Here is a 26,160-nt window from a genome sequence, read left to right as displayed (position 1 = left end):
ACTCATTCTCTGTGAATTTGTCAAAAAATGGACGCCAGATGATGGTACTCTCGAACTCGGACTATGGCGGTGCATTGATCCAACTAAAACAGCCCGTGTGATGCACAGGTGCATCAGATATGCTCATAAGCACCTCTGACTTGCTTGTTCTTCCCCTCTCGCATGTCCGACGACAAGTCATCTCCTTCATACTCGTCTGGCCATGATCCTTTAGATGATCGTCAGACATCTAGTCCCACTACGGGTGGCCTCATACCAGTGGCAGGATATCCTCCCGTTCTTCCTTTCTCAAATCTGCAACCCATCCTTACAACACAGCCTTCTTCCTCTATCCATCAGTTTCAAGACTGTTCGTCTGCCCAACTATCCACACAGTTGTCCTCGGCCCAGTTTGCTCAATCCAAACCTCAATCTATTCATGGATCACAGCCTTCTGTTAATAAACATCAATTGGGACAGTCGATCTATCAGAACTATTCGGTTCACCAACAACCCGCTCATCCGCTCCCGCTTGCTCCAGGAGGAGCGTTGACTCCTCAATCAACAACAGTGGGTTCCCTCCGGCCTCTTGGTTACTTTTAAAGCTAACATCTGCGTCATTGACAGTATCACGGTCAAGGCATGTTCAATGGATCCCACCATTTTACTCTAGAGGGTGGCACGTTTATTGACAATAGTACTACCGAAGACAACTGTAAGAACTGTCCATTTTGCTGCTCAATGTACTTTATGCTTACTGTATCCTTTGTCAGTTATGGAGAAGCTACTGCAGCATACGATAATTGGGGCAGAATTTGACTCTTCCGACCGCGATCCGCCTCCACGGTGTCACCCAGGAACTCGGCTTGCCATCCTACAACGGTGTCTGGAGTTCATTATCCAGTGTCTTAACGAAGGAAAGTTGCGCTGGGTAGTTGGTCCCGCTGGTGTTGGAAAATCGGCAGTCATGCAGATTGTTGCTGAAAAGGTCCCGGATGGTGTTATCTTTGCATCAATCTTCCTTTCTGTCAATGGACGACAAGATGGTGCAAAGACGATTGTGACCGTCGCTTATCAGTTCGCTGTCAAGTGTGAGCCGTATCATCATTTCATACGGCACGAGATTACCAAAGATCCGTCTCTCGTTCGAAAAACACTGTCGGTACAATTCCAAAAGTTCATTATTGAACCATTCGTCAATCGGCGTTTATTCGATCCTTCACATCAGTTCCTCGTCCTCATTGATGGCCTTGATGAGTGTGATAACCCTCGTATACAACAAGAACTCCTCGGGCTGATCTCCAATTTCTGCATCTCATACCCAACATCTCCCATTGCATGGATTATTGCCAGTCGCCCAGAGCCCCACATTACCTCTTTCTTCGCTGACGCTAACATTGCACCGGCGTACACTAAAGAAGAAATGGTCATAGATTCAGAAGAGGCATATGAAGATGTTCAGCGATATCTCCGCAATGAACTGAAAAGTATCCAGCTCGCATACCCTACTCTCCAACGCAAACGACAATGGCCCTCCGAACACGAATTTACCCAAATTGCGACTGCCGCAGCTGGCTTATTTGCGTATGCTTCGACAGTGATACGATATATCGGTGACCCTTACTACGGAGATCCAGCTTCTCAGCTCGAGGAGGTACTTGCAGCCATTGCCGCAGGTCCAATGGATGGTGCCTTGGGAACGAACGGCCCATTAGTTCAGCTCGATGCCCTGTACAAGCGGATACTCTCCAAGATTCCAGACAAAATCATGGTCAATACCAGAAAGATATTGCTCCTCTGTTTGGGTAGTGATTGGAGTGGAGAACCGTTTCGCGTGCAGTGTAATCTCTTGGGCTTGACCGAGGATGCTGCTTTTAGTGCCATTCGTCATTTACACGCTGTCGTGAAGCTTTTCGACTCTGAAAAAGCTGATGATGAACCCCTCGAATTTTTACACAAGTCGTTCGAAGATTATATATGCGATTTCAAACGATCCGGATTTTCTGATTATATTCGATCCGAGGCCCGGGACCTTGCGGCTCGAGTTTCATTCCGAATTATTGAGGAAGTTCCAAACGTTGATGGTGCGGTCGGGGATGGATTTCCGTGCGGGGCCACTGGCTATCTGCGAGAAGGCCCTGATAATTGTAACACGATTTCACTTTCTTGGCCCGGTGATGAACGTTTTGCAATGGAAGATAAGGAGCTAAGGTTCAAGTTGTACACTGATGCAATGGAGACTATCTCGTCAAAGTTTAAATATATTTCAACATTCCAGACCATGTCTTGCTTTCAAGTTTTGACCACGCGTTTCGCTGCGCCTGGCTACTTTTTTCCCTTTGATAAATTACGACGTTGCGCATTTGTAAGTTCCTTCGAGACACTTTTCCCATCTACGATACTGAAACCTCCTCATAGGGCAAGTTACGCTCTAGCCTTGCTGAGCTTGGCAAATTCAAGCAGGTGCCCCTTCGTGCATTGGATTATGCAGCGATATGTGGAGAAATGTATTTCCAGTTTGAAGGTCCCGTATCTGAAACGGGGGTTGAAATTCCTGATCCCTGGAAATCATCTTGCCGAGTTAGTTTTCTATACTTTTGGTAATTGTAATGTTCACTGAATTTTGAGCCTATGCAGCATAGGAAAAAGTTGGATGTGATTGATCCCCAGCGGAGGCTTTGGTCAACGTATGTTTACAGATACCGGATTAGTACTGCGGATCAAGCCCCTGCAGATATTCCTCGGTTCAATATTGCCGCAGTCAACAAATCTCATTTGCGATGTCTTTCATATTATACAAGCGATTGTGTCCGGTGTGACTATTGCTTACAGCGTTTAGCCCGCCAGTTTGTGAATAATCCGGATCAAGTTGCTACTGTCTTTACCGACTCGACTGAAATGTGTTATGTGGAGGTGGTATTTGTAGACCCGGGCGATGGGGTGTCTGAGTGGAAATACCAGTTTCTTCATTCCGGGCTCCCAACTTGTATTGATACATAGTAGTCCTAAATCACAAAGGTTGTCTTCAAGGACTTAACTTGCACTGAGACGTGAAGAAATAAGATTGATCGGTCAGCAAGAAGTGTTACATCAGGCCATTACAATTTAGTGGAGGTTGCATCTCAACATCAGGCGTTCAGTGCTTCGGTTCTTCCCTACCGATATATTATGATCCATACCAAATGAAAGTCAGCCATCCCCACAGCGAGGAGATTCTCATCATCATGGGAACAGGTGTTAACAAGTCGTTTGGCTAAGTGATTCAGCTGTCGTAGTGGTACTACATCATGATACCTTCTATTACTCCACTTCGACGCACAGCCTATTTGTTGCCTAATTTCTAACCAGGATTTGTTGAAGGTTATAGGCCGCACTGAAACTTGATCTCACTTATATTCATGTAACATCGATAAACGCCTATATGTACTTACATTACCAATAATCGTATCATGGAGCTATTATGGAGGATGTGAATAATTGTGGGTTCATCAAGGAGAATAGAAGCTGTCATTCATCAGCTCATACCAAGTCGCCCTAGAGCATATATCATATGACTCAAGGTGATGATTCTATTTTAGTATGAAAACTATTTAAAGTGATCATCATCATGATCATCATCTCATTCTCATACAGATTGATAGCCCGGACCAAGCCCGAACAAAATCATCTACTTGGCTGCACTGCCAGTGCCACTCGTGAGACTTAGACTGCACCACAATGCATGTTGAAAATCAAAACACCGTCTCCTAATGGCAAATCGACATCAATCAAGGACTCACATTTGATGGCATCGAACGTTCCCGTTTCTCCAGGTTACGTGAGTTGCAATATTAAAACCAGCTGGGACTTAGCGTCCGCCCATCAACCCATTCAACTCCCTTTCAATAATGGATGCCGTCGTCGAAGAGATTGCTAGGCAAGAGGGCCCGATTATGGGGGCAAGGTACATAAGCGGTACTGTCATCCTGATCTGATTTGACCCAAACGTCTTCTGATACCTAAAAGCTGTGGCACTCTCATGTCTTCTTTACGACCATTTTTTGCACTTTGACGAAGAACTCACGGATATCTGGCTGGCTCTTGGGCGAAGAACAATTCTCAAATTGTTATTTCTCCTCGGTCGATACTGTACAATAACCTCCGTGATATATTCTGCAATAAGTAAGAAGCGTCCTCTGCAATCGAGAGGATTCACTGATAACATGCGTATCAGGCCTTGGAAGTTTCAATACTATGATGGGGAAGCAGGTTGGTACTCTCCCGCAACTTAGTAAATTCATCGTCTAATATCGATGTAATTAGGAGTGAGTCCAGGTAACTCTGAGCGTTTCCAGTACCAGGCTTATAGTGCCAATCAGCTGCCAAATTTGGGTCATTATGACAGCCATTTTTTCGCAACTTTCCTTGATTGGAACAGAAGGTGTGTCGAACTCAATTCACTGAACAAACTGGATTACTGAGGCGGAAGTCGGACGATCAGCAATCGTCATTTACCGGCTACGGTCTTTATGGCATTTCAATCGCCCCATCACTCATGCTATCACAGCAATGGTCGTTGTCGTTTTCATTACAGCAGTGGTATCCATGAGTGTAGAAGCAGTCAACCTCAAAGGTATGTTCTCTGTCTTGCCTTCTGTTTCAGCCGGCTTGAATCTTGTTATTAGGCCTTTTTCGTCCCGTCCTGGGACTTCCAGGATGTTTGTTCATTGCATCGTCATCGAATCATTTTATCTACATGCTGGTGCTGGGTCTCGTTTTCGTGAGTTGTTACACATGTCGAATTACCATCATTCTCTCATTTGAATGGCAAGGTTCTTTGGGATATTTTTAACGTTTGCATATTTACTTTCAACACCTTCGCCACACCGTATCTATGTTCTTCAGACCTTTTGAAACGGTTTAAACATGACGGCGGTCGTTATTTTCTTTATCTCCTGGGTAAGTGGCTACTTGTTAGGGTCCAAATCCTCCTGATATCGACACTGGCATACAGTCGTGCACGCTCTATTTCTATTCACAGTTGCATTTGGGCAGGTGAGTTTCGAGTCTAACTACTATAATGTCATCCGCTCAGTCCATAACTACAACAGAACTCCCGTTTTTCTACTATCCCGTATGTAAAATCGTATTAAACTACTACCACCATTCATACTCACGTCTGTTCAGGCTGATAGTTGCGCTTACTACTGTCATCAATGCTCGTATATTCCATGGAATTGCCTTGGAAGTTGAACAATATGCTGATGAGTGCGAAATTGTTCTCCCGAAGGTCACAAGTCGTTAAAGAAGAAAGATGCAAAGTATAAATGCTCTTCGAAAAGAGTTTGCTTACATTGTTGTGATCGGATCGATTTGGGATGTAGCTTAATGAACCTATTGTATAGGTCTAGTTGAACTAGCGCGATAATGCGTCGACGTAGCGGGATCACGTTGGTATAATCATTGCTCAGAAGTTTCGTACTGATCGGACATCGAAAGGCAGTTCGGATCAACAACAAGTCCCATTATCCAACTTGGCAAATCCAACTAGACACTGTCAGTTTTGCCGCCAGCTCAGCGCTGTTTAATCACTCTCGACACCATTGTGGAAATAGTACGCTGAACCCAGTGCCCATGATTTATCCGTTACCGCCGCCAGTACAAGTTGTTCCAGTGACAGGCCGGCCGGCCATTCAAAAGATTTCGTTTGAAGACGTCGTATCATATGTACATCAATTCCCATTAGAGTCGATCATCAGCAAAAATGACTCCAACTTCTGCCAACCTCCTTTTAATGTTCAAAGAATTGAAAACAACATCAAAACAGGGGACTTTGAGGAGCAATTCATCAAGTCATGATGGCGCAGTAGCTCTGGTTGTCTCGGGGACGGCCCAAAGCGCCTACCAGCCTTCAAAACGAAGGTTAAACCTCTCGTCTGACTCTTCTTTCTTTACCACCGACAGTATTGCTGAGCGTATTGTATCGCTATTCCTAGCATCAAGGAGGGACTATTTATAGGAGAAAGATACTCCAACGGCATGTTGCCTCAGAAGGCATTCGGCTCACGAATTTCGGCGACGAAATTCTATCCTTGCCGGTGCTCTGATCTGATTCTCTTCAGTAGCCGGACATAGAGTGAAGAGGGTATGTAGATGAGGGACGACTGCAAAGTTAATATCGGGAAATGAGTGATCAAAGGATCTCACTGGGTGGTAAGATTACAGGAGGAAATTGCCCCGACTGCGCACCCCGGCGGCTCTACTTAGTACTAACCGTCCTCATTTTATTTCTGTGAATGTTTTCTTCGGGATCGACGCCACTTAAAAAATTGAATTCCAAATCTTTCGCAACTCTGGTTATCAGATGTCTTCAACAGACAGCATGGGGGCAAGGAAGGTATTTCATAGTAAGAACTAGTTACATTTTTAAACTATTTCGTAACCTATTCTAACCCTCGACCACCATCCATCTCTTATTCTAGCTTATGGTAGCGTTCGAAGTGATTTAAAGAAGATTGGATTTGCGCGGACTCACAGCGTACAACCTAAAAACGCCGCAGAAATCCCTGGCAACTATGTCCCGTGCACCAAAATGCTACTAAGACTCAAGAGAGTCCGTAAATTCCATACTATGCACTTGCGATTCCATATGCTGATTTAGATTGGTCTATGCCCTTGCCATTGCCACCGCTCGTATTTTTCACGGAACAGCGTGTCCAACGCCATAACCTACCCAGGCCCGGTGGTGAAGATTTGAACTACAAATAATAAGTACCATATTTTTCAGGATCTTATCCCTTAAGTCGTAACCTCCGTCGCTTTCGATGTCTAACCTTAACACCTACTCCATATGAACTAAGTACTCCAGAGTCTATACAATGTTAGCTCAGCGGCATTAAGTCTGATATCTATCACAGGTTAGAACACAAAGTCCCAAGCAGAAATTCGCGCCTCACACAAATTGTATATATTATTGATTGGATCAGCTCCCGGTGTCAGCGTTTCACATCAAAAAATTAAATCGGTTCCGCACGACGTAACTATACGCGACCGCTGCGACCGCTGAAGCTTGAAGGAGCAACATCATTCATGATCATGAATCAGCTATGCGTGTTGGACGTAGAGCATCGCCTGACTATTCACCATAATCACTTTTAGAGGGTGGTGATAGATATATCCACCCGGTATCTGCTGACAACTCCGACAAGACCTCGGAGCCGCGCTGTTATCACTTTCTTTATTACAAAAAAAAAAGACCATCTGTCATGATCAATCTTTTGATAATCGGGATATCCCAAGGTGGGTTATTCAACTGGGCTATGACCGGGGTCATCGTGATTATACTATATCTCGTATGTACATATTCAAGATCAAGAAGACATGAATTTTTTTTTTTTTACCACAACGGTCGTACGGCATAAAATCATTGATACAGAAAAAAGTAGACTAATCTCATTCAATATTAAGAAACATCGATCAGAAGCGGACGAAACGAGGAATAGACGAAACTTTGCCATGCTTCATGGAGACAAAGAAGACCAAAAATACACTGTCGAAAAAAAATCGGAAAGGTTGGCCATTGATTCGGCGCTGAAAACAAGAGACAGAAAAAGGGGGCAAGAGAAAAAATAACAGGGCACAGGAGAAACACATGCTAGAGATCCACGCAAGCCCGAAAACGAAATAAATGTATAACCAAGAAGAAAAAAAAAGTAAGCAACATGCAGGCGGGACGTTGTAGCATCCATCAAGCGACTAAAAAAGAAAAAAGAAAATACGGAATATGCCAAGGAGGTAAGGTAGAAGAAGGTATGTGACTAAAGGTAGGAAGGAAAGTGAGCGAATATCGAGAAAAGAAAGAAAACGACAATGGATGGACCACAAAGCAATACGATATGACGATGATTGGGGATGGAGTATGGATGATGCAGGTTATGCAAGACACGATTGAGGGGATGCCGATAGTCGGAAAGGATGTCAATGATGTGAGGACGCTGCAGATGTGAAACGAGGTAGGGTGGGTTAAGGGAAATTGCAAGCGAGTCCTACAGTAAAGAGTAAGAAAAAAAAATGCAAATCAAAGTGCGCAATGGAAATGTCATGAAGAAACATAATAGTCCTTAGCAGGAATAAACAAACAGATGATGCATTTTGAGGAGATCATGATATGGCATTAGAACGAGGGCTTGGTCGGAAAGGCGGGGGAGGGAGGAGATCGGATGCGCTCGGGATGAGAGATACAAAATATCACCATCCGACAGCATGATACTGGAAAGCCCAACTCCTCGTTCTCGCAAGATACCTCCTATCTCTCTCCTTCTGGACATCATTCGGCTCATCCTGCTTCGCTCCTTTCGGTGTCAACTTCACAAGATTGGGTATATGCCAACCCTTCACGTCGTTCATACTACGTCGTCTCCCAAGACCCCTAGCATGCGCTTGACTAACCTGTCTCTCCCACAACAAATTCCTCCTCAAACTCTCCGGAATCTCAACCGCCAACATCTTCCTTCTCGTCGTACGCGGGGTCGTGGGTGGGTTGGGAGGTGGTAAATTGTAAGGATACAATAAACGTGGAGGGGGTATCGATATAGGTTCCACAGGCTGACTAGAAGCCTGTCGTCCGCCGCTTAAATCGCTCTTATTCTGACCTTCATCGGTAAGAAAACTCGAATCGGCTCCCTGTGCCGATTTTTTCAATTTCTTCGCCTCCAACAGCGCCCTCAACTTTTCCTGTGCAACACTCTTCGACAAGTCCAATTGGTTATCATCAGTCTCGCTATCACTGCTATACTCCATCACGGTCTCCGGGGGTCGACCCTTCGGCTTATACTTCCCAGCACTCCCATTGACACTAACGCCACCCGTCGTCACTTGTTTGACTCCGTTAATACTACCAACGCGGAGCTCCGACATCACCGCTGATGCCACCGGTGTCTTTGAAGCAACGATGGAGGGCTTGGTCAAAGCAGCTAAGCGTTTAGGAAGCTGATACGTCCGACTAGGTTGTCGACTATGCTGACTAGGTCGAGCATCGCCGACAACCATGGGCGGTGGGGGTTGAGAGGAGGATATTTGTTGGGTGGTAATAGCTTGTGTATCAGGAACTGGAGACGGAGGTTTATGACCGATGTGTTGTGTCTGTTGCTGTTGCTGTGTCTGTGTCTGTTGCTGCTGTTGTGGTTGTACCTGCTGCTGTGGCTGTGGCTGTGGCTGCTGCTGCGCTACGGGAGTAAACGGCCGAAGAGGTTGAATAACCCCAGAACTGAATCCTCTTCGATAAGTAGGATCCGTCGATAATGGTTGAATTTCAGGTTTCAGCAACTGCGACAGTAATCCTCCACTCCGGGTCCTATTAATCTTCGCCAGGTTCTCAAACGATGCCTTCGGGAGTTTGACAAACATTTCTTCCTTCCACCTACGGTCCTCGGCCGCGCGTTGTTCAGCTAATCTTTGATAAGCACGAGTGACAGGTCGATTATTGCGAGGGAAGTGATCGGAGTGAGTACGGGAAGGGGTAGGACGATGTTGCTGGCGTTGCTGTTGTCGCTGTTGTTGTTGTTGTTGTTGTTGTTGTTGCGGCTGCTGAGGTACTTGTGATTGTTCCATTTCCGTGGGTAACCGTTGTTGAGAAGTGGTCGTAGGCGCATCAGCACTTTCGGTATCAGACCAAGAATCCGTTTCCGTCTCGAAACCCTCCGAATCGTCGTCACTTGTAAGCACAATCTGCCGACGAACAGAGCCTGGTAGCAATGGGTCGGCAATGGTGGCTTCGATAGTTGTAGTAACCCCAGACTTCGCCTTCTCTTTACCCTTGCCCTTCTCTTTATCCGTTGACACTACCGCCGCCTTCTCCTCAACCGGCGGAGGCGCAGGCACATCAACATCTGTGCCTTTATGTGACGACGAATCCTCCATCATTTTCGCCACTCCCTCGTCGTTCTGACCCGATTCCACTCGTTCGCGCCTCCCGATCACTTCTGATCCACTTCCAGTTCCAGTACTTTTCGATCCCTCTTCTGAAGTTGAACCAAAATTGAACATAACAACCCCCTCCCTCACCACTTCATTCATATTCACCTTCTTCGCAACACCACTTTTACCACGTCGCACACCTCCACCACTCCGCGTCCTGATCGCTGCCTTCCCAGCAGCACCTCGCCCAGAAGCAGCAGCTCTCGTCATCACCAAAGCATGCAACGCCGCATTTCCACTCTCCCTCGTCCTACTTCTACTCCGACTTTTTGATGTTCGACTACGACCGGTAGCAGTACTTGCACCTGCTTCATTGCCACCTTTGTTGTTACCCAGTTTGCGTGCTGTGTTCGTTGGACGAAACGATGGAGAGGCTCCTTTATTTGACGTTAAGGAACCAGGAGCTTTCGAAGTCGAAGAACCTGACAGCTTCCCAGTTGTAGACCCCAAGCTAGTAGCCTTCTCTTTACGCCTCTTAGGTGCAGATGATTCCATTTCCGATTCATAAAGCGGAGATGTCGGCAATAAACCGGTATCCGAACCAGCGGTAACTTGATCAAGCGAAGGTGAAGATACGAATGACAAAGAGCGTTTTTCAATATGATGGGTGCAGTGGTATGGCTCAGATATCGTGGTAGCAGTCGTAGCTTTACTAAACTCCGATGGCGTAAATGATGAGCGCTGCGAGCTGGAGCTTGTAGTATCCAAGGAAATAGATTGAAGATTCGAGACTAGGTGGGCAGCACGTTCCGAATTGGCCGAAGCAGGCAATGCGAGGATCATGGGTAGCTCTAGTAACAAATATATGAGCGATCCATTTAATTGCGTTTATAGGGTTGATAACATTTAGTTATAATAAAAAAGAAGTCACATACTTTCGGTCGGGTCGTAATTCCGAGCACTTGCTAAGTTCGTACCAGAAGCAAGTGGATTTCCATCTCCGTCAGCTATAACCAATTGCGCTGTTGACTGTGATTGGGAGCATCTGCTCCCACGTGTCTGCGCCTGAATTAGTGCATGCTGACCACGGCCTGGAATGTTCAATCGCGGAACCGAAGACACCGCGTCCGCGTCTTCCTCCTGGCCAACAATAGAATGACGTTGCACTGGCGTCGCCGGGGGAGTGGGATGAGGAGTGGGGTCTGGTGTCGGTTTGACGACGACTAATAAGGGAGGTAGTGGCAAACTTGGAGGGTGTTCATGTGCAGTAGATAACAGCTCATCGCGTCTGTTGGCAGGAGACGAGTTATCGGCCATGATTACCGGTAATATGGCAGGAGGCTCGGTTCTGCCAAGGCCTTTCGATAAGCTTGGGCCCAAAGAGGAGTCACCTTCTTCAGCTTCAGGCGTAGGCAATGACTGTGGTGGGCCAACGTTCTCTGTTGCCGACGTGATGGTATGTCGAATGTTGGCAACAAAGTGGGATAAGGGACTGGATAAAGGGAGGGACACTGAAGATAACGCTCGCAGATTACCATATTGCGTTGGGGGCGATTCCACCGGCAGGGTTGGTCCATTACTGAAACCGGAGCCTAGGGACATCAAAGAGGGAACGGGGGCAGAAGGGAATAGTTCGCAAAGAATTTTGCCCACGTTTACAGGAGACGATGCTTTCCTAAAGCTATTCCTCCGAGTGGAAGAAAATGGCTTATGAGAAAAGTAGTTCGGGAGGGACGATGCGACTGATGACGAGCCGGTGCTTTGCTCATCGAGAGGCGGTGTGTGTAGGGGATTTATTATACCTAAGATCGGATGAGAAAAGTTAGTAAATACAAATCAGAAAATGGAATATGCAGCCCAGGAACTGCTGAAAGCAGTCGATGCTGGTAAAAAAAGCTCTCACCATGCGAAGACAACGGCGAGCAATCAGTAGTGAAGGCACGGCGAGGCAGTTCGTCGGGGGTGAGCGGCCGATATGGTGTCTCGTTGAGAAAGAAGGGGTATGCATCCGGAGGGGGTTCCAAAAGGTCACTAGAGAGAGGAAAATTTGCGGCAACCATGGACTGATACCAAAGGCGCCAGGATATGTTCTCGAGTCTGTGGCCGTCCTGAAGCGACTCCTTGAACTTGGTGAAGACTGCAGGGTGAAGGTGAGACTGAGGTAACAAAACTGACAGCGGAAGTGATACAGACAGGTCCAGAGGATGGGGAGTGAGTCGTCACCGTCGACGTGCTTTATGACGTCTGCAGCCGCGGCTAAGACCGGCGTAGGAAACGAATCCATTTGTGCCAGGAGAGCGGTGGTGGAGACGGTTCAAAGACGACGGTACACCTTGCGAATGCTGAGCAGCATTGCGACGGAATGCGGAAGAAACGCACCTCAGAAGGCCGCAGTCCGGGGCCGTGGGGAGATATGAGGTAAAAAGAAAGGAGAGAACGGAGAAGAAAGAAACCGGGTCCCGGTGGGTTCGGGTCGTGCAGGACGCCTGCGACGACGATGGGCGACGTGTGCTCGTCGACTCGGACAGCGTCAAAGGCAGAGCGAGAGTCGAGGCTAAAATCCGGGCAAAAGAAATAAAGTCGGCACATCGTGACATCAACTTAGCCGCCTCGTGACTCCGGCCCGACGCCGGCCAATCACAACCACACAACGTGTTCTCCCATTGGTCATTTGATTGCGTGACATTCCTTCTCGGGCGACCGTCCGAACGGAAGCCAGAATTCGCAGATCGATAATAGATATGAGAGTATCATACAGTGACTCAAGCACGGCTGACAATCTCTTTCCGCCGCGTGCGGCGTACTGACCCCCAGAAACATCCACCTCATTTACATACATTAATTCTCGGATGATGTTAAACCCTCCACCTGACCTTTCCTCCACGCTTTCGGATCTTTCCAGCTCATTCGCTTTTGGGGTCAACGGAACCCCAGAGTTCGACGTCAATAGGTCCCTTGACCTCCCTGGGGCAAGGTCCTTTGGCCGTCACGCTGCGGACCTGCATGCCACCCGCACTGTGTCCAATGGGATGCCGAGGCATCCACTGCCTTCTATTCCACGACACGGACCTTACCAAACACACTTCAATTGTAAACACTAGTATTACGATACTTGTTACCACCCCCCAAGGCATCCGGTGATTGGTACAAATCGCAGTCCACTTATCATATGTCTATCCCCATTACCGCAACTTTCCCGTAACCATCTAGGCACCTATCATGATATAAATATCTCATACAAACAGCTGCCCAATAACGAAACATTTGATACACCTTCAGCTCACTGGCGATTCCACCTTTCCTCATATACTACCTAATATTCCCAATAATGGAAAGCAACACATCGGCGGAAGAAGAACTGAGGTGACCGACCCGCCCATATCAACACTTGGACAAAAACTCTAATTTCTCTTACTCGCATTAACCCGACGTAATAACCACACTGCCCGGCCAATGACTCAGCTGGCTCAGCATCCAACTCAGATGATGAGTCGTCGAAAATAGATCGTAGCCCATTTTCATTAGGGGCAAAGTATGAAGATCAAGTGGAGGGATAATGATCATCATGATCTCGGACTTGTTAGGAGTTCAATGCCAGAATCCTGGCTCAGCCTCTATTCATGGAGTAAGTATCTCTCGGAGCATAGTACATTCTTGGCGCGTTGCCAGGGAATATACTTCCCAGTACCATGGCCGGGAGAGCTTTCATCCTGGCAAGTAATCCGGCTCGCAGGATCTTACAGGGACACAAGGGATCCTTTTGACATTACTTAGTATGATGACAAAACTTTAATATGACACCGAGAAATAAGTACACTAGAGCCGAGGCGACAAACTGAAGTCCCTTAGACAGTCAGCCGATAAGTACACTATTTCACTACATTATACAGTCGCGTAGACGCATAACCCACCGCTGAAATGATCTTTCTTCTATACTGTATACCATTAAAAATCACAAAATTAATCAAGAATGCAAAGGGAGCTTTGCAACTTGGTACGCTCATTCGCACGTAGAGCATTACTATTCTCACAACTCAAAACTTAAAAGGCCGAAGGCAAAAAGAAGCATCGAATTCTGCGGCACAGAAACCAATAGCGCCCATCCAGTAAACAATTCCTCTTGGCACTTCTAACTCCAATATATCACAACTTCGGACAAATGTACATATTTCGAAATACCGCAGCACGTCGTGACAAGCCCCGGATTAAAAATGAAGAACTCAAGCAACGTGACTTACCTAGCTATTGGTACATTCTTCGACTCTTGTACGGGGTCTTCTTCCGACTACGGAAATCTCAACTAACTACTCTCCACCTCCGACTCGACTCCCCGACAAACGACACCATCATGAGATGAAGTACAATTTCTTGGCATCCCCTTGACGAGGCTCTTCACATACAACTGTAAACGCGCGTCCAAAGTTGACAGCCCCGCCCTTATTCTTTCCTTTCCAATGTCATATTTGATCCCAACTGATTCCAACATACCAACAAAAACTTGACAAGCTCGTTTTTAAGTACCTGAAATAGTTGATCGCCGATCACTGAACTAGAATAGAATTCTTGGCAGTCTAGCCAGACATATCCCGTTCACGGACAAGTAACTTACTTGTTACATTCTTGTCAAGTTACTTACTTAGATCTTCCTACCTTTGGTAACCGAATTTTTGGTCACTTGACAATTATTGCAGGGCACACTCCATGCGCGCACTTAGTACTTACTAACGGTCCGTAATACTAAGTCTATGCACTAAGGCCAGCCAGCTTTCATTTTACAACATCCCTTTCTCATTCCATGCAATCACATCATGCCAAGAATTGCGCCACTGATGTGTTAGATGCGACAAAGTCGCAGCTCCCCAAAATTAGCCACGAGTCTTGATTTTATCACGTTTAACCATATCCTGCAATATCCTGCACACACACACAGTCGCTAATAAACCGGGAATCAAAAAAAAAAAAAAAAAGGAGTAGGACTGACTGTCAAAAGTGGCTGACTCGGAACCTACACATCCGCGCAAGCGCGCCAGGTTTCCCTTTTACCTGGTTTTCTATAGACGACAGTCTGAGGAAAATGGGACTTCGAGTAAACCTTATTTATATTGGAACTCCGCCGGGTCTAAATCATTCAATTGTATGTCGGACGTCGCTTTTGGCAAGTGCAACTTAAAAATCCCTGTTTTATACAGTACGCTGGTTTGTCCAGCATAGGCCGGGTTTATGCTATCTGATATTCCTGATCTTATGGCAAGGTATCCACTCTAATCACCTCGCTTGTCCCCGATCTTGTAATTTCTCGATGGAAAAGTGGGAATATAATGTAGTATTTGAAGCGGATTTACGCTCGTACTCCGCACTGTTTAGGCTTCTCTTTCCAACCCTATCACGAACTTTATGATGCCTTTAATTGCTGCCACAATAGCCTATAAGAATCTGCAAAAAAAGAGACTTGGCAGATATTCAAAATCCATTTCGGATGCGCTCAGTTCTCTTTTTCCCGGCTCAATATGCTCAAATACCAAGATTCCAGCCGAAAAGTTGTAATGATCATACTAAACATCGTGTTCTTGACTCCCCGTTCGGCAACTTTAATGCCGTCCATCTTTTGTAGAATAAAGGGCCATCGCCGCCACCGTTTCGACCCAGTTTCGACCTCTTCTAGTTAAGTTCTCCATCCAGTATTCACTCCGGGTACGACGGCTTAATAGCCAAAACTCTCCCTAACCCAAAAAAAAAAAAAATCCGAACCCAGGTCCTTAACTTTACCTTTGTTTCTATCCGGCGTTTCGCTCCGCCGTGGTGGTCAGCTTCGATGGAAAGAAGACATGACGCGGTACTCAACTTTATCTCAAGGCTACTACCCTTTTCGAAAAAGACAAAACACATGGTTTCAGGCTTGATGTCATGTCTGCCGCCGCTAATTTAGTTTTGTTTTCTATTCCGCCGGTGATTTTGAACTCTCACGAGCGTCAGTGATTCGTGATTGCCGCAGTTAAAACCGATGGGGAGATAATAAGTACTTTAGTATGTAGTCGTTTAGGAAATTGCTTCAGTTTGTCCAAAGCATCTGACAATTCGATCTCCTTCTCGGTGATCCAATAACAGAACCTCTTAAATACCGCGCTTTGGCAGATATATTCCAGGCGGGACGATGGGCTCTGCCGCCGGAGTGTCACAACTTGGCGTTGTTGGAAATTAGTTCATGAAGATTTTTTGTTCCAAAGAAGAACTGATAAGTTTTCAGGAAGTTGAGATACGACTAGTAAAATTATACATGTCTATGATAATAGAATGAATGAGAATGGTATTCTTTAAAACCGATCTTGCTACAACAAATTTCTTACGGAGAGAACATCATTCGGAATTACCCTGGTTGATCAGCCTAACTTAAAAGAGCGCTTTGGCAAAACGCGAGCCCGAGGCTATCCTAAAAGCGGGGCAAAAGATAGCCCTTCTCAATCATTCGAAATCTAACTCGGTGGGTAAAAGTCATTTCGGGGAGAAAGGGTGACTCTGTTGCTCTGGCGCTCTGTAGGATACTAAATTTCAAAACCATACGCTAACACAAATTGAATAATAAGTATGTAATTGTCTTGTCGAGACATCGGCAAATTTAGACTCAAGGCTACTCAGCTATGTGTCGTCGTACTCTGCTTCGCGGGTCCAATGACAGCCTTAGTGAGGGCCAGAGTCAAAACGGTTCTTCGTCCAAAATCAAGGCCGGGTCATATTTTGTCGAATTTCTCTTCAGAATGGAGAATATGATCGTATAATAGACTAAATCATGCGACGGCTAGCTTTGTATGATGTAGACAGTACAAGATTTGTTTGTAACCCGCCACCGATTTACCTTGAAATGATATTGGCAGAGGTCAAATCACTCGATGAAATGGTCTCTAATCTTCACCGATTAGATAGAATAACGAGTTATATTTCATTCCTTCAGCGTAAAACGAAAGCCACTAGTACGAGGAGCGTCAAGCTTCTCTGGAATCCCGCCCACTATGTTACAATAAAGCTCTTTGCCAAGAGCCTCGATACTGAACAACGTAGCACTCATCAGCATATTGTTCAACTTCCAAGGCAATTCCATGGAATATACGAGCATTGATGACAGTAGTAAGCGCAACTATCAGCCTGAACACATGTGAGCATGAATGGCGGTAGTAGTTTAATACGATTTTACATACGGGATAGTAGAAAAACGGGAGTTCTGTTGTAGTTGTGGACTGAGCGGATGACATTATAGTAGTTAGACTCGAAACTCACCTGCCCAAATGCAACTGTGAATAGAAATAGAGCGTGCACGACTATATGCCAGTGCCGATATCAGGAGGAGGAGTTGGATTCTAACAAGTAGCCACTTACCCAGGAGATAAAGAAAATAACGACCGCCGTCATGTTTAAACCGTTTCAAAAGGTCTGAAGAACATAGATACGGTGTGGCGAAGGTGTTGAAAGTAAATATGCAAACGTTAAAAATATCCCAAAGTACCTTTACATTGAAATGAGAGAAAGATGGTATTTCAATATGGGTAACGACTCACGAAAACCAGACCCAGCACCAGCATGTAGATAAAATGATTCGATGACGACGCAATGAACAAACATCCTGGAAGTCCTGGGACGGGACGAAAAAGGCCTAAAAAAACAGGATTCAAGCCGGCTGAAACAGAAGGCAAGACCGAGAACATACCTTTGAGGTTGACTGCTTCTACACTCATGGATACCACTGCTGTAGTGAAAACGACAACGACCACGGCTGTGATAGCATGAGTGATGGGGCGATTGAAATGCCATAAGGACCGTAGCCGGTAAATGACGATTGCTGATCGTCCGACCTTCCGCCTCAGTAAACCCAGCTTGTTCAGTGAACTGATTTTGACACACCTTCTGTTCCAATCAATGAAAGTTGCGAAAAAATGGCTGTCATAATGACCCAAATTTGACAGCTGATTGGCACTATAAGCTTGGCACTGGAAACGCTCAGAGTTAGTTGGACTCACTCCTAATTACATCTATATTAGACGATGAATTTGAGTCGCGGGAGAGTACTAACCTGTTTCCCCATCATAGTATTGAAACTTCCAAGGCCTGATATGCATGTTATCAGTGAATCCTCTCGATTGCAGAGGACGCTTCTTACTTATTGCAGAATATATCACGGAGGTTATTGTACAGTATCGACCGAGGAGAAATAACAATTTGAGAATTGTTCTTCGCCCAAGAGCCAGCCAGATATCCGTGAGTTCTTCGTCAAAGTGCAAAAAATGGTCGTAAAGAAGACATGAGAGTGCCACAGCTTTGAGGTATCAGAAGACGTTTGGGTCAAATCAGATCAGAATGACAGTACCGCTTATGTACCTTGCCCCCATAATCGGGCCCTCTTGCCTAGCAATCTCTTTGACGACGGCATCCATTATTGAAAGGGAGTTGAATGGGTTGATGGGCGGACGCTAAGGCGAACGTCCACTGGCAGGTTTTAACCTTGTAACTCACGTAGCGTGGTAAAACAGGAACGCTAGATTCGTGATTGGGGTTTCTAACCCGCGGTGTGGTGCGCCTTAAATCTCCCAAATGGTATTGGCACCGCGAAGTCGAGGAATCTGCATGGAGTATCAATCTGCATGAGAATGGGATGTGGTCGTGGAAAATTTCATACCAAAATAGAATGTTCACAAAGATTGACAACTTCGAATCTCCTCGATGTATTGAATCGCGATGGTTGTGGGTATTCACATCCTCCGTAGTGACTTCATACGGTACGAGTATCGATGAATGAAGCACATACAGCGTCAGGATATGGATTAAGTTTCTGCTTGACTAGGCACGGGGTACCTGACTTTCCTTAAACACGTTGAAGTTGCAGCATGTATAAGTCGGTGGTAGAACTATGAACATCCCCATTTTGTGACGGTTGCTAGGGCCATAGGCTAATTAGGTATTCCTCTATATCATAGATTCTGCTATCATTTAAATTTATCCTAATGTATTACGTGACGCTTTCGGAAACCCCTAGAAGAACATCTCGGTTGAAATTTGACAACAGGTTGAAAGTGTCCCGCCAGTGCTATACCTCGAAATGGAGTAGTATATACTGTCATGGCATGACAGCGGGACTACTCAACGAATTAACCAAGTATACGGCGTTAGACAGTCAACTATCATTTGCTCCCCGGATGCCAAGAGCTTCCTTGAATTTTTTTAGGAACTACTTACCTACTGACAGAGAGGCAGACGGTCGACATTTGAATTTTGTGGGTCACGATATATCAGTACAAAAACATAGAAGCATCTAAGACCCAATATTAGTACAAAACTTCAAGAGAGTTGTATTTGAAGGCCGCTTTAAAATTTGGGGAAATAAGCACAACTTGGGAAGGGAGGTGGTTCTTATACTATCACCGCGGATATAATAAAATCTTACTTGAACCATATAACAAAGGTGATGATCAAGTTGGTGGGAACGAGTTCAGTCAAGTTGTTAAGAACTTCAATGCGGAACGGGGCATACTGGAATCGAAATTTTCGGGAGTAAGTTCGGTCTCAGCATGCACTGGATGGGAAGACATTACATCGAGTCACATAATAGCATGCTCGTGAAGCGCATACTGTTCATATCCCAAGAACCGACCATGATATACCTTTTTTACCTTCTCAATATCGTGGTTGTGTAAAATAGGAAGGTATGATCATGCACCATCAGGCCAGAAAAAAAAAGGAGAGAGAGATCCAAACATCATAGAGAGCGAAGGAAGTATTCGGCGAGTCATCTATCTCTTCTTCACTTTTGCACGTTCACCCAGGGAAATATCGGCGATAATGGATAATAGAGTCAGAGGCGGAACCATCTTCTTTAATGCCTGCTCCACTTAGGCCCATTCCTCCGCTGTAGCAGCATAGCGTCGGAAAGCACTGGGACTACGATACGTATCCCGACTAAGTCCAGTTCCACACATTCTGTCCTTGCGCCGGAGAAAGGTCCCTGCTATCGTACCGGCCCGCGATATACTACTCCATTACGGCCTATTACGACCATCTTCGTTTCTGCAGCGTGACGTGTTCATCGGATTTTGAGTAGCAACGCCGATATCAGACGAAACGTACACGGTCCTGTCTCAGTTTGAAGCGGAGTCTGGGGGGGACGGCTGATCCTGTGTAAAGACCATCATAGATGACGTTACCCTTTTGACTTTTGATTGTCAAATCATCCCAGCACCGCCACAGTTCTATGACGGATCAATCTTATTTCTCTGCAAGTTCAGCCCAGCTGTGGCCCAGCTTCAGCACTTGCGACCGAGTTCTTGAAAAAACATCCTGGTAAGTCAATCATGGGCAGAAATATGGTGAATTTATCTACGCGAATGGGACAACTAGGCTATGAGGGCTCCGACGGAAAGGGAGCACAAGCACATTACGGGGATCGTAAAACATCATGGAGATGGAGGACCTCAGCTCGATCTCGAGCTTTTATACTTTCTTCTAGTTTCAGCGACTATCCAGTATAGGCGCATAAACCCGAATAGTTCCAGGATTCGAGAGGATTGACCCGGAGTCGGTCAAAATGACGGAGTGCTGGGAATTATCAGCGACATCACCGTGCACTGTTCTTTGCATAATTCAATTGGAGGCGAAAATCAATCCTGAAGTCACTTACCCGCGCATTACTTCATCGACAAATACGCCGCCCGACTATCCATGTTCTCCCAACCGTCTATACTATCGAGCTCGAACTTCACATAGTAGAAGAAGGATGCCAGAACGTAATCCATAACGCATTCCACTTGGGTATCGACAATTAAAGCCAAAGTTGGTTCTGGACCGGAAACATGTTCCGTCCAAGCTACTGGAGTGGATGAAGATTCTTCATAGAGCTGGAGATACAGATTAAGATAGTGTTAGACGTAAGGGTGAAAAGGAGTACCATCCACTGGTGAGTTTGTGTCTTCCTCCAGTAATATAAACCATCAGGGGTGTCGAGCGCCATCGACCTTCGTCTGAAGAAAGCGCGTTTAAATATACTCATCTAGGGAAATGAAAAATAGCGCACCCATCGCTCGTTGAAGGCGCCTTTCGTAGAACATCGGCTACCTTGACGGCTTTACCATCATATCTATTGGCAAACCTGAAGGTGTCCTTGGAGAAATTCCGTCTTTCCACGTCAACGACCGCGTTCCGAGCGGTGTCGCTTATCTTGACCTTGCTTACACCGTCTTGAGACGTAGCAAGGAAATACCGAGGGGCACCATTCTCCAATAAAAGTGCATTACGGAGGTCACTTCGCTTATACAGCAAACGGACCTGTCCCTTGGAGGTTACAGAGGTAGAGTTGTTTATGAGAGTGACTTGAGAATTCATTGCGAGGAGGGTTATTCGTATAATTTAGATACCTAAAGTAAATCTTTGGGCCTTTTATTTATTAAATTCTGGCTTCCTATAATCAGACCTGTACGCTCGAAGAAACCACTGACTCATAGGTAATCGACCGAGTCAGAGACCGTGACAGAGAACAAGGGAGTCGAAACGTCATAAAGATCATTATCGACCTTTCCCACAGCACAGAGTTTAAATATCGAGTCATGAAAAACTGATTTAGGCTGAACGAGTAGGCAACAGGTACCGCACAGGTTAACGTTTTCAATGCCAAGCCATGATGTGTCTGGTAGGTTCACCGAGGAAGACGGCAACTTAGATTGGATATTATTAAGCCCAACTGCGGGGCATTGCTTCGGCGCATCTAGAATGTAAATAACAGAAATCTACGGTGATGTCGAATCGAAAGTGAGGAAGCATGCACAACACGCATGCATGAACCCTGAGTCTTTGAAATCCGCAGGTTGCGAAATTTGTTAGGTGCTGCGATGATTGTATAGGCGAACGTCACCGTATTCAACATCTGGCAGATCTGAACCCTGATTTTCCCCATGCCTGTCAATGGTAACCGTTACATCCCACCCCACTGCTGCGTATCTCACCTCACCTTACCATACGGCGGTTCGGGTCGGCCATTTCTGCGTGTCTCTGCCTCCTTCTGCCTCCCCCACTCTCAGATAATGGGCAAACGTTGTTTTAATTATCCATCTTCCTTTTGAAGCGCGCGCGCGCGCCCATACATATGCTACTTCTGATTAGACAACTCGGCTTCTACAACAGAAATTTGGTTTTTGTGCTATGTGGATCAGTCATCTATCCTTTTGGACGGCCGTCCTTTTCGGGGAAAGAAGGTCAACATCCAGACAATCAAATGATGTACCAAAATAAATGATAGCATCAGAAAATCATCCTCCAGTCAAAGAGCGACTGAAGGCCTCGAAAAACCCACACTACACTCCTCAGGGAGCTCCTGGCAACTTAGCCCGAGTATGTATGAGCCCCTTGAACCCCGGACCCTTCTTTCGTATCATTGGTCTCAAATCCCGCCAATGGCCTATCTAATTGAAGGCGGCCTCAACCAATCAACCTGTTCGGAGCACGACTTCTAAGTTCGAACATGTCTAACCTTGTCATAAAAAATAAGTAGTGTATGATTATAAAAAAGACTAGATACACAAACACCCTCATCTAATGCACCCAGTAAAAGCACTACCAACCTCTCACCACGACACTATCAGCATCACCTATTACCCACATCGACCCAAACGAGCGACAACCCTACGAGATGATCCTCGTAACAACGAATTTCGCCCGAGCAATGTATGAGTATGAGGCAATATCAAACACGAACCCATTAAACCCTCTTTCCCCCGCAGGTATTTGACTCGTCATCATACAAATCACCTAGACCACCTCTCCTCCCAAACCTTCCTAAGACCATCACCTTCCTCAAACACCTCCTCCAAAACCTCTCTCACATTCTCCACATAAACGAATTTAATCCCAACTTTCACGCTCTCCGGTACATTCTCCTCAATATCCGCTCTATTCGCACTGGGAGCTATTATGGTCTTTATACCCGCCCTATGTGCGGCCAAGATTTTTTCTTTGAGACCTCCTACCGGTAGTACTTGGCCTACGAGAGAGATTTCACCAGTCATGGCTAAAACAAAAAAAAATGATAATTAGATGATGTCAGGATTGGGAGGAACACACATACCGATATCAGGATTAATCCTGGTCTTCGTAAACAACGAGACAAAAGCACTCAGAATTGCAGTCCCAGCACTAGGTCCCTCCTTTCCAATACTCCCTTCAGGCATATGTACATGAATATCCCTATCCGTCAAGAACTGTTCTTCCGGAGTCTTCGTCACACCAAGCTCATAAGCGTGAGCTTTCACCCAGCTCAGCCCAATTTGTGCCGATTCTCGAATCACCTCGCCTAGTTTACCTGTCAACTGAAGACCTCCCTTTCCGGGCATACTCTACAGATATCATAAGTAAAGATCAAGAAAAGAAGTTGAACGTACACATACCATAGCTTCAACAGGCATAACCGCACCACTCCCGTTTCCTAGATACCCCAGTCCAGTCGAAACGCCAGGTGGCGGAGGCGTGACATACATTCTGTCCTTTTGATAAATCGGTGGTCCAACATAATCCTTCAAATTCTCGATCGTAATCTTCATGTGAACAGAATCGGGTATTTTCATAGGCTTCCTCTCGTCGGTCGTAACGACTTTTGTTGGGTGGAGGAGTTCGTCTACGATTTGAGAGCTGATGGGTTCGTTAGGAAGTGGCTCTTGCGATTTGACGGTATGAGAGGGTTCAGGGTCGTCGACAAGAGTGGAGGTGGAGGATGAGACCGAGGCAGCGTCATCTACGGTGGATGAAGCAGACGCAGCGGCAGGCGTGTCTTTAGGTTCAGGGAATGTCTCTTCTCCAAGTTCTTCCACGAGTTTCAATGCCGCCTTGCGGTATATCTAAACCCGGAAAAGAATGAGCATTACTCTCCACAATATGAACACAAACCGTACCTTGTCAATATGCTTCTTCAGATTCCTAACCCCGCTCTCTCTACAATAATACTTGATCAAAACATCCACAGCAGCAGTATCAATCAGAACATCAGCACTTCCCAAACCCGAAGCTTCCTTCGCCTGAGGTCCTAGATACCTCGAAGCAATAGCAGCTTTTTCTTCAGTCACATATCCTGAAACTTCTAATACTTCCATACGATCGAGAAGCGGTGCAGGGATGGTATCAAGATTGTTGGCCGTGCATACGAATAAGACGCGAGAGAGGTCAACAGGAACGTCCATGCTGAAATCATAGTTGTAAGGATATGGAACGGGAGGCAAAAACAATGGACAACGCGTACTAGTGATCGAGGAAACTATTGTTTTGTTCGGGATCGAGCATTTCTAAAAGCGCGCTGGCAGGGTCTCCGTTAATCCCACGTCCGATTTTGTCCACCTCGTCAATGAGCACGAGAGGATTCTCCGTTCCAACACGTTTCAACGCCTGGATGATCTTCCCTGGTAACGCTCTATTCACGTGTCAGCCTCGCATCCCTAGAAACAAAAGGAGAATACAAACCCAACGTATGTCCGTCGATGACCTTTAATCTCGGCGACATCCGTTAATCCACCAACACTGAACCTGAAGAACTGCCGGCCAAGAGCACGAGATATACTCTTTCCGATACTCGTCTTCCCAACACCGGGAGGACCAACGAGACAAATGATTTTTCCTTGGACGGTGCCACGCAGCTTGCCTACGGCCAGGAACTCTAGGATACGAGACTTGACGTCGACCAGGCCATAATGGTCTTCGTTAAGAACCGTTTTCGCGTGTGTTAAGGAATAGTTCTCAGGCGTGTGTTGGCCCCATGGAATCTAGTTGAATGTAGAAATCAGAACGATGCTTCGTAGAGGTGTAAGAAAATGTATACTTGGGTTAGCCAGTCGAGGTAGTTCCTTGTAACATTCGCTTCGCTAGCAGCTGGTTCAAGCCCTTGGAGTTTCGTCAACTCCTCATCAAAGACCTTCCGTACTCCTTCTGGCATTTTCAAGTTCTTCGCGCGCTCCCTGAACTTCTCGATCAGCTTGTCCTTGCCATCACTTTCCATGCCCAGTTCCTTCTTGATACCCTTCAGCTGCTCCATAAGATAGTATTCCCTTTGACGTTTAGCAATTTTGCTATCCACATCGCGGGCGAGTTTACTCTGCAATTGAGCATTGATGAGTTCTTTCTTCAGGACGAGCAAGGCTTTCCGCAACCGGTCATCGACGACCAGACTTTCGAGAACATCTTGAAGTTCTTGGACTTCGCCTGTCGATACCGCAGCAGCAAAATCGGCGAGCTTGTCGGGTTCATCAAACACATTCGACGCGACTTGATTTATCGAAAAGTTGGTTATCTGGTCACGGAAGAGTGGATTAAGCTGTGCAATATCCTTGAAGACCGAAACTATTTCCGACATGAACGCCCGGATGTATTGATCGTCCTTGTTATACGGTTGTGTTTGCAAATTCTCCACGTTGACGATAGACACAGCATGGTCATGCAAGAAAGACGTCTGTATGTGACCCAAATCTGCAGTTTCCGGGGTAGGCGGCGGCGTTGGTAATTCCGAACCGGTATCTGGTGTCGATGGTGCAGAGCCAACGGCACTGCCGGCCTTTACAAGGTCGGCAATACGAATTCTTCGATGAGGATACAAAACCGCCGTAAGACCTTCTTCTTTGTCATCTCCGTCCCGCCTCGCTGCCGCAAACACGCTCGTGATTTGAGCAAAAACACCAACGGAATGGACTGAGTTGACGTCAGTGATCACATCACTGTCAGTGTGCTCATCCTTGAGAAGAAATGCTCCGAGATACGGTTGACCGCGTTTCATCATGTCTTTGATGGCAGCCACGACGGAAGGGTTGCGTACCACGACGGCTTTGTAAAACCCAGGAAAAAGAGGCCTCCGAGCTATTGGTAGTGCAAGGAGTTGCGGGTAGTTTTCCGGTACCGACTGCTTCGCTATAGGACCAGACCCGGGGTTGGGACTAGAAGGAGAAGACGGCGGGGGTGGTGTTGAAGACGATGATGATGAGGTGGACGCAGTGGACGCCGACGACGACGACGATGACACTGACTCGTGCTCGGCCTCGTTTTCGGGCTCTGGCTTGTGGTCATTGTCCTCCGACTTGTCGTGTTCGTTCTCGGGTGTGTCTTCGGGGTCCGGGTTTTTTGAGTTCACCCATCTGGGAGCCGCGAGAGCAGGATTATATCTGAATAAACGAGGGTTTTGTGAGTAGAAAGTCCGAGTCTGAGGCAGAAATCGTCGGTGAACAGCGCTGCGGACGAGGCGAGCGACGACGCTCATCGCTGTCCTGGCAAAATAGCACGCAATGACGC

The 26,160-nt window shown here is 46.2% G+C and overlaps 8 protein-coding genes across 8 annotated transcripts; 3 read left to right on the top strand and 5 right to left on the bottom strand.

The window, feature by feature from the left end:
- Positions 1-621: 621 nt before the first annotated feature.
- AGABI2DRAFT_58640 (hypothetical protein) lies at positions 622-1,744 on the top strand (the record flags this gene model as incomplete). The annotated part of the gene is made up of 2 exons (XM_006459604.1): positions 622-694; positions 753-1,744. Coding segments are annotated over 2 exons (1,065 nt in total), but the record flags the coding sequence as incomplete, so codon positions are not given.
- Positions 1,745-3,825: 2,081 nt separating this feature from the next.
- AGABI2DRAFT_177523 (hypothetical protein) lies at positions 3,826-5,263 on the top strand (the record flags this gene model as incomplete). Its single annotated transcript, XM_006459603.1, has 10 exons — positions 3,826-3,933; positions 3,985-4,140; positions 4,193-4,229; positions 4,338-4,399; positions 4,460-4,591; positions 4,644-4,738; positions 4,791-4,917; positions 4,973-5,013; positions 5,070-5,092; positions 5,146-5,263. The coding sequence occupies exons 1-10, from the start codon at positions 3,867-3,869 to the stop codon at positions 5,261-5,263; spliced, it is 858 nt and encodes a 285-aa protein (XP_006459666.1). The 5' UTR covers positions 3,826-3,866.
- A 2,152-nt stretch (positions 5,264-7,415) lies between these two features.
- On the bottom strand, positions 7,416-7,653 carry AGABI2DRAFT_191560 (hypothetical protein). The gene has a single exon (XM_006459602.1). It carries the CDS (start codon positions 7,609-7,611, stop codon positions 7,435-7,437), a length of 177 nt encoding a protein of 58 aa, XP_006459665.1. The 5' UTR covers positions 7,612-7,653; the 3' UTR covers positions 7,416-7,434.
- Positions 7,654-8,115: 462 nt separating this feature from the next.
- Positions 8,116-8,619, bottom strand: AGABI2DRAFT_191559 (hypothetical protein). Its single transcript, XM_006459601.1, is given in 2 exon segments — positions 8,116-8,139; positions 8,159-8,619. The coding sequence occupies 1 exon segment, from the start codon at positions 8,461-8,463 to the stop codon at positions 8,206-8,208; it is 258 nt and encodes an 85-aa protein (XP_006459664.1). The 5' UTR covers positions 8,464-8,619; the 3' UTR covers positions 8,116-8,139; positions 8,159-8,205.
- Positions 8,620-10,985: 2,366 nt separating this feature from the next.
- AGABI2DRAFT_191558 (hypothetical protein) lies at positions 10,986-11,462 on the top strand (the record flags this gene model as incomplete). The annotated part of the gene is made up of 1 exon (XM_006459600.1): positions 10,986-11,462. A coding segment is annotated over exon 1 (273 nt), but the record flags the coding sequence as incomplete, so codon positions are not given.
- A 5,329-nt stretch (positions 11,463-16,791) lies between these two features.
- Positions 16,792-18,743, bottom strand: AGABI2DRAFT_177521 (hypothetical protein). Its single transcript, XM_006459599.1, has 11 exons — positions 18,536-18,743; positions 18,227-18,479; positions 18,020-18,175; positions 17,931-17,967; positions 17,764-17,825; positions 17,570-17,701; positions 17,421-17,515; positions 17,242-17,368; positions 17,143-17,183; positions 17,064-17,086; positions 16,792-17,010 (listed from the first exon to the last, which is right to left on the bottom strand). Exons 2-11 carry the CDS (start codon positions 18,291-18,293, stop codon positions 16,881-16,883), a joined length of 870 nt encoding a protein of 289 aa, XP_006459662.1. The 5' UTR covers positions 18,294-18,479; positions 18,536-18,743; the 3' UTR covers positions 16,792-16,880.
- Positions 18,744-20,377: 1,634 nt separating this feature from the next.
- Positions 20,378-21,337, bottom strand: AGABI2DRAFT_191557 (hypothetical protein). Its single transcript, XM_006459598.1, has 4 exons — positions 20,924-21,337; positions 20,798-20,870; positions 20,531-20,747; positions 20,378-20,482 (listed from the first exon to the last, which is right to left on the bottom strand). Exons 1-3 carry the CDS (start codon positions 21,229-21,231, stop codon positions 20,538-20,540), a joined length of 591 nt encoding a protein of 196 aa, XP_006459661.1. The 5' UTR covers positions 21,232-21,337; the 3' UTR covers positions 20,378-20,482; positions 20,531-20,537.
- Positions 21,338-22,375: 1,038 nt separating this feature from the next.
- AGABI2DRAFT_202009 (hypothetical protein) lies at positions 22,376-26,131 on the bottom strand. Its single transcript, XM_006459597.1, has 7 exons — positions 24,704-26,131; positions 24,349-24,647; positions 24,131-24,298; positions 23,787-24,072; positions 23,286-23,732; positions 22,967-23,234; positions 22,376-22,909 (listed from the first exon to the last, which is right to left on the bottom strand). The coding sequence occupies exons 1-7, from the start codon at positions 26,126-26,128 to the stop codon at positions 22,647-22,649; spliced, it is 3,156 nt and encodes a 1,051-aa protein (XP_006459660.1). The 5' UTR covers positions 26,129-26,131; the 3' UTR covers positions 22,376-22,646.
- Between the last annotated feature and the right edge of the window lie 29 nt (positions 26,132-26,160).

The sequence above is a fragment of the Agaricus bisporus genome, assembly GCF_000300575.1.
Source record: "Agaricus bisporus var. bisporus H97 unplaced genomic scaffold AGABI2scaffold_3, whole genome shotgun sequence".
NCBI lineage: Eukaryota > Fungi > Basidiomycota > Agaricomycetes > Agaricales > Agaricaceae > Agaricus > Agaricus bisporus.
Note: the sequence above shows the minus strand (reverse complement) of the source record. Positions and strands in the feature narration are given on the sequence as shown.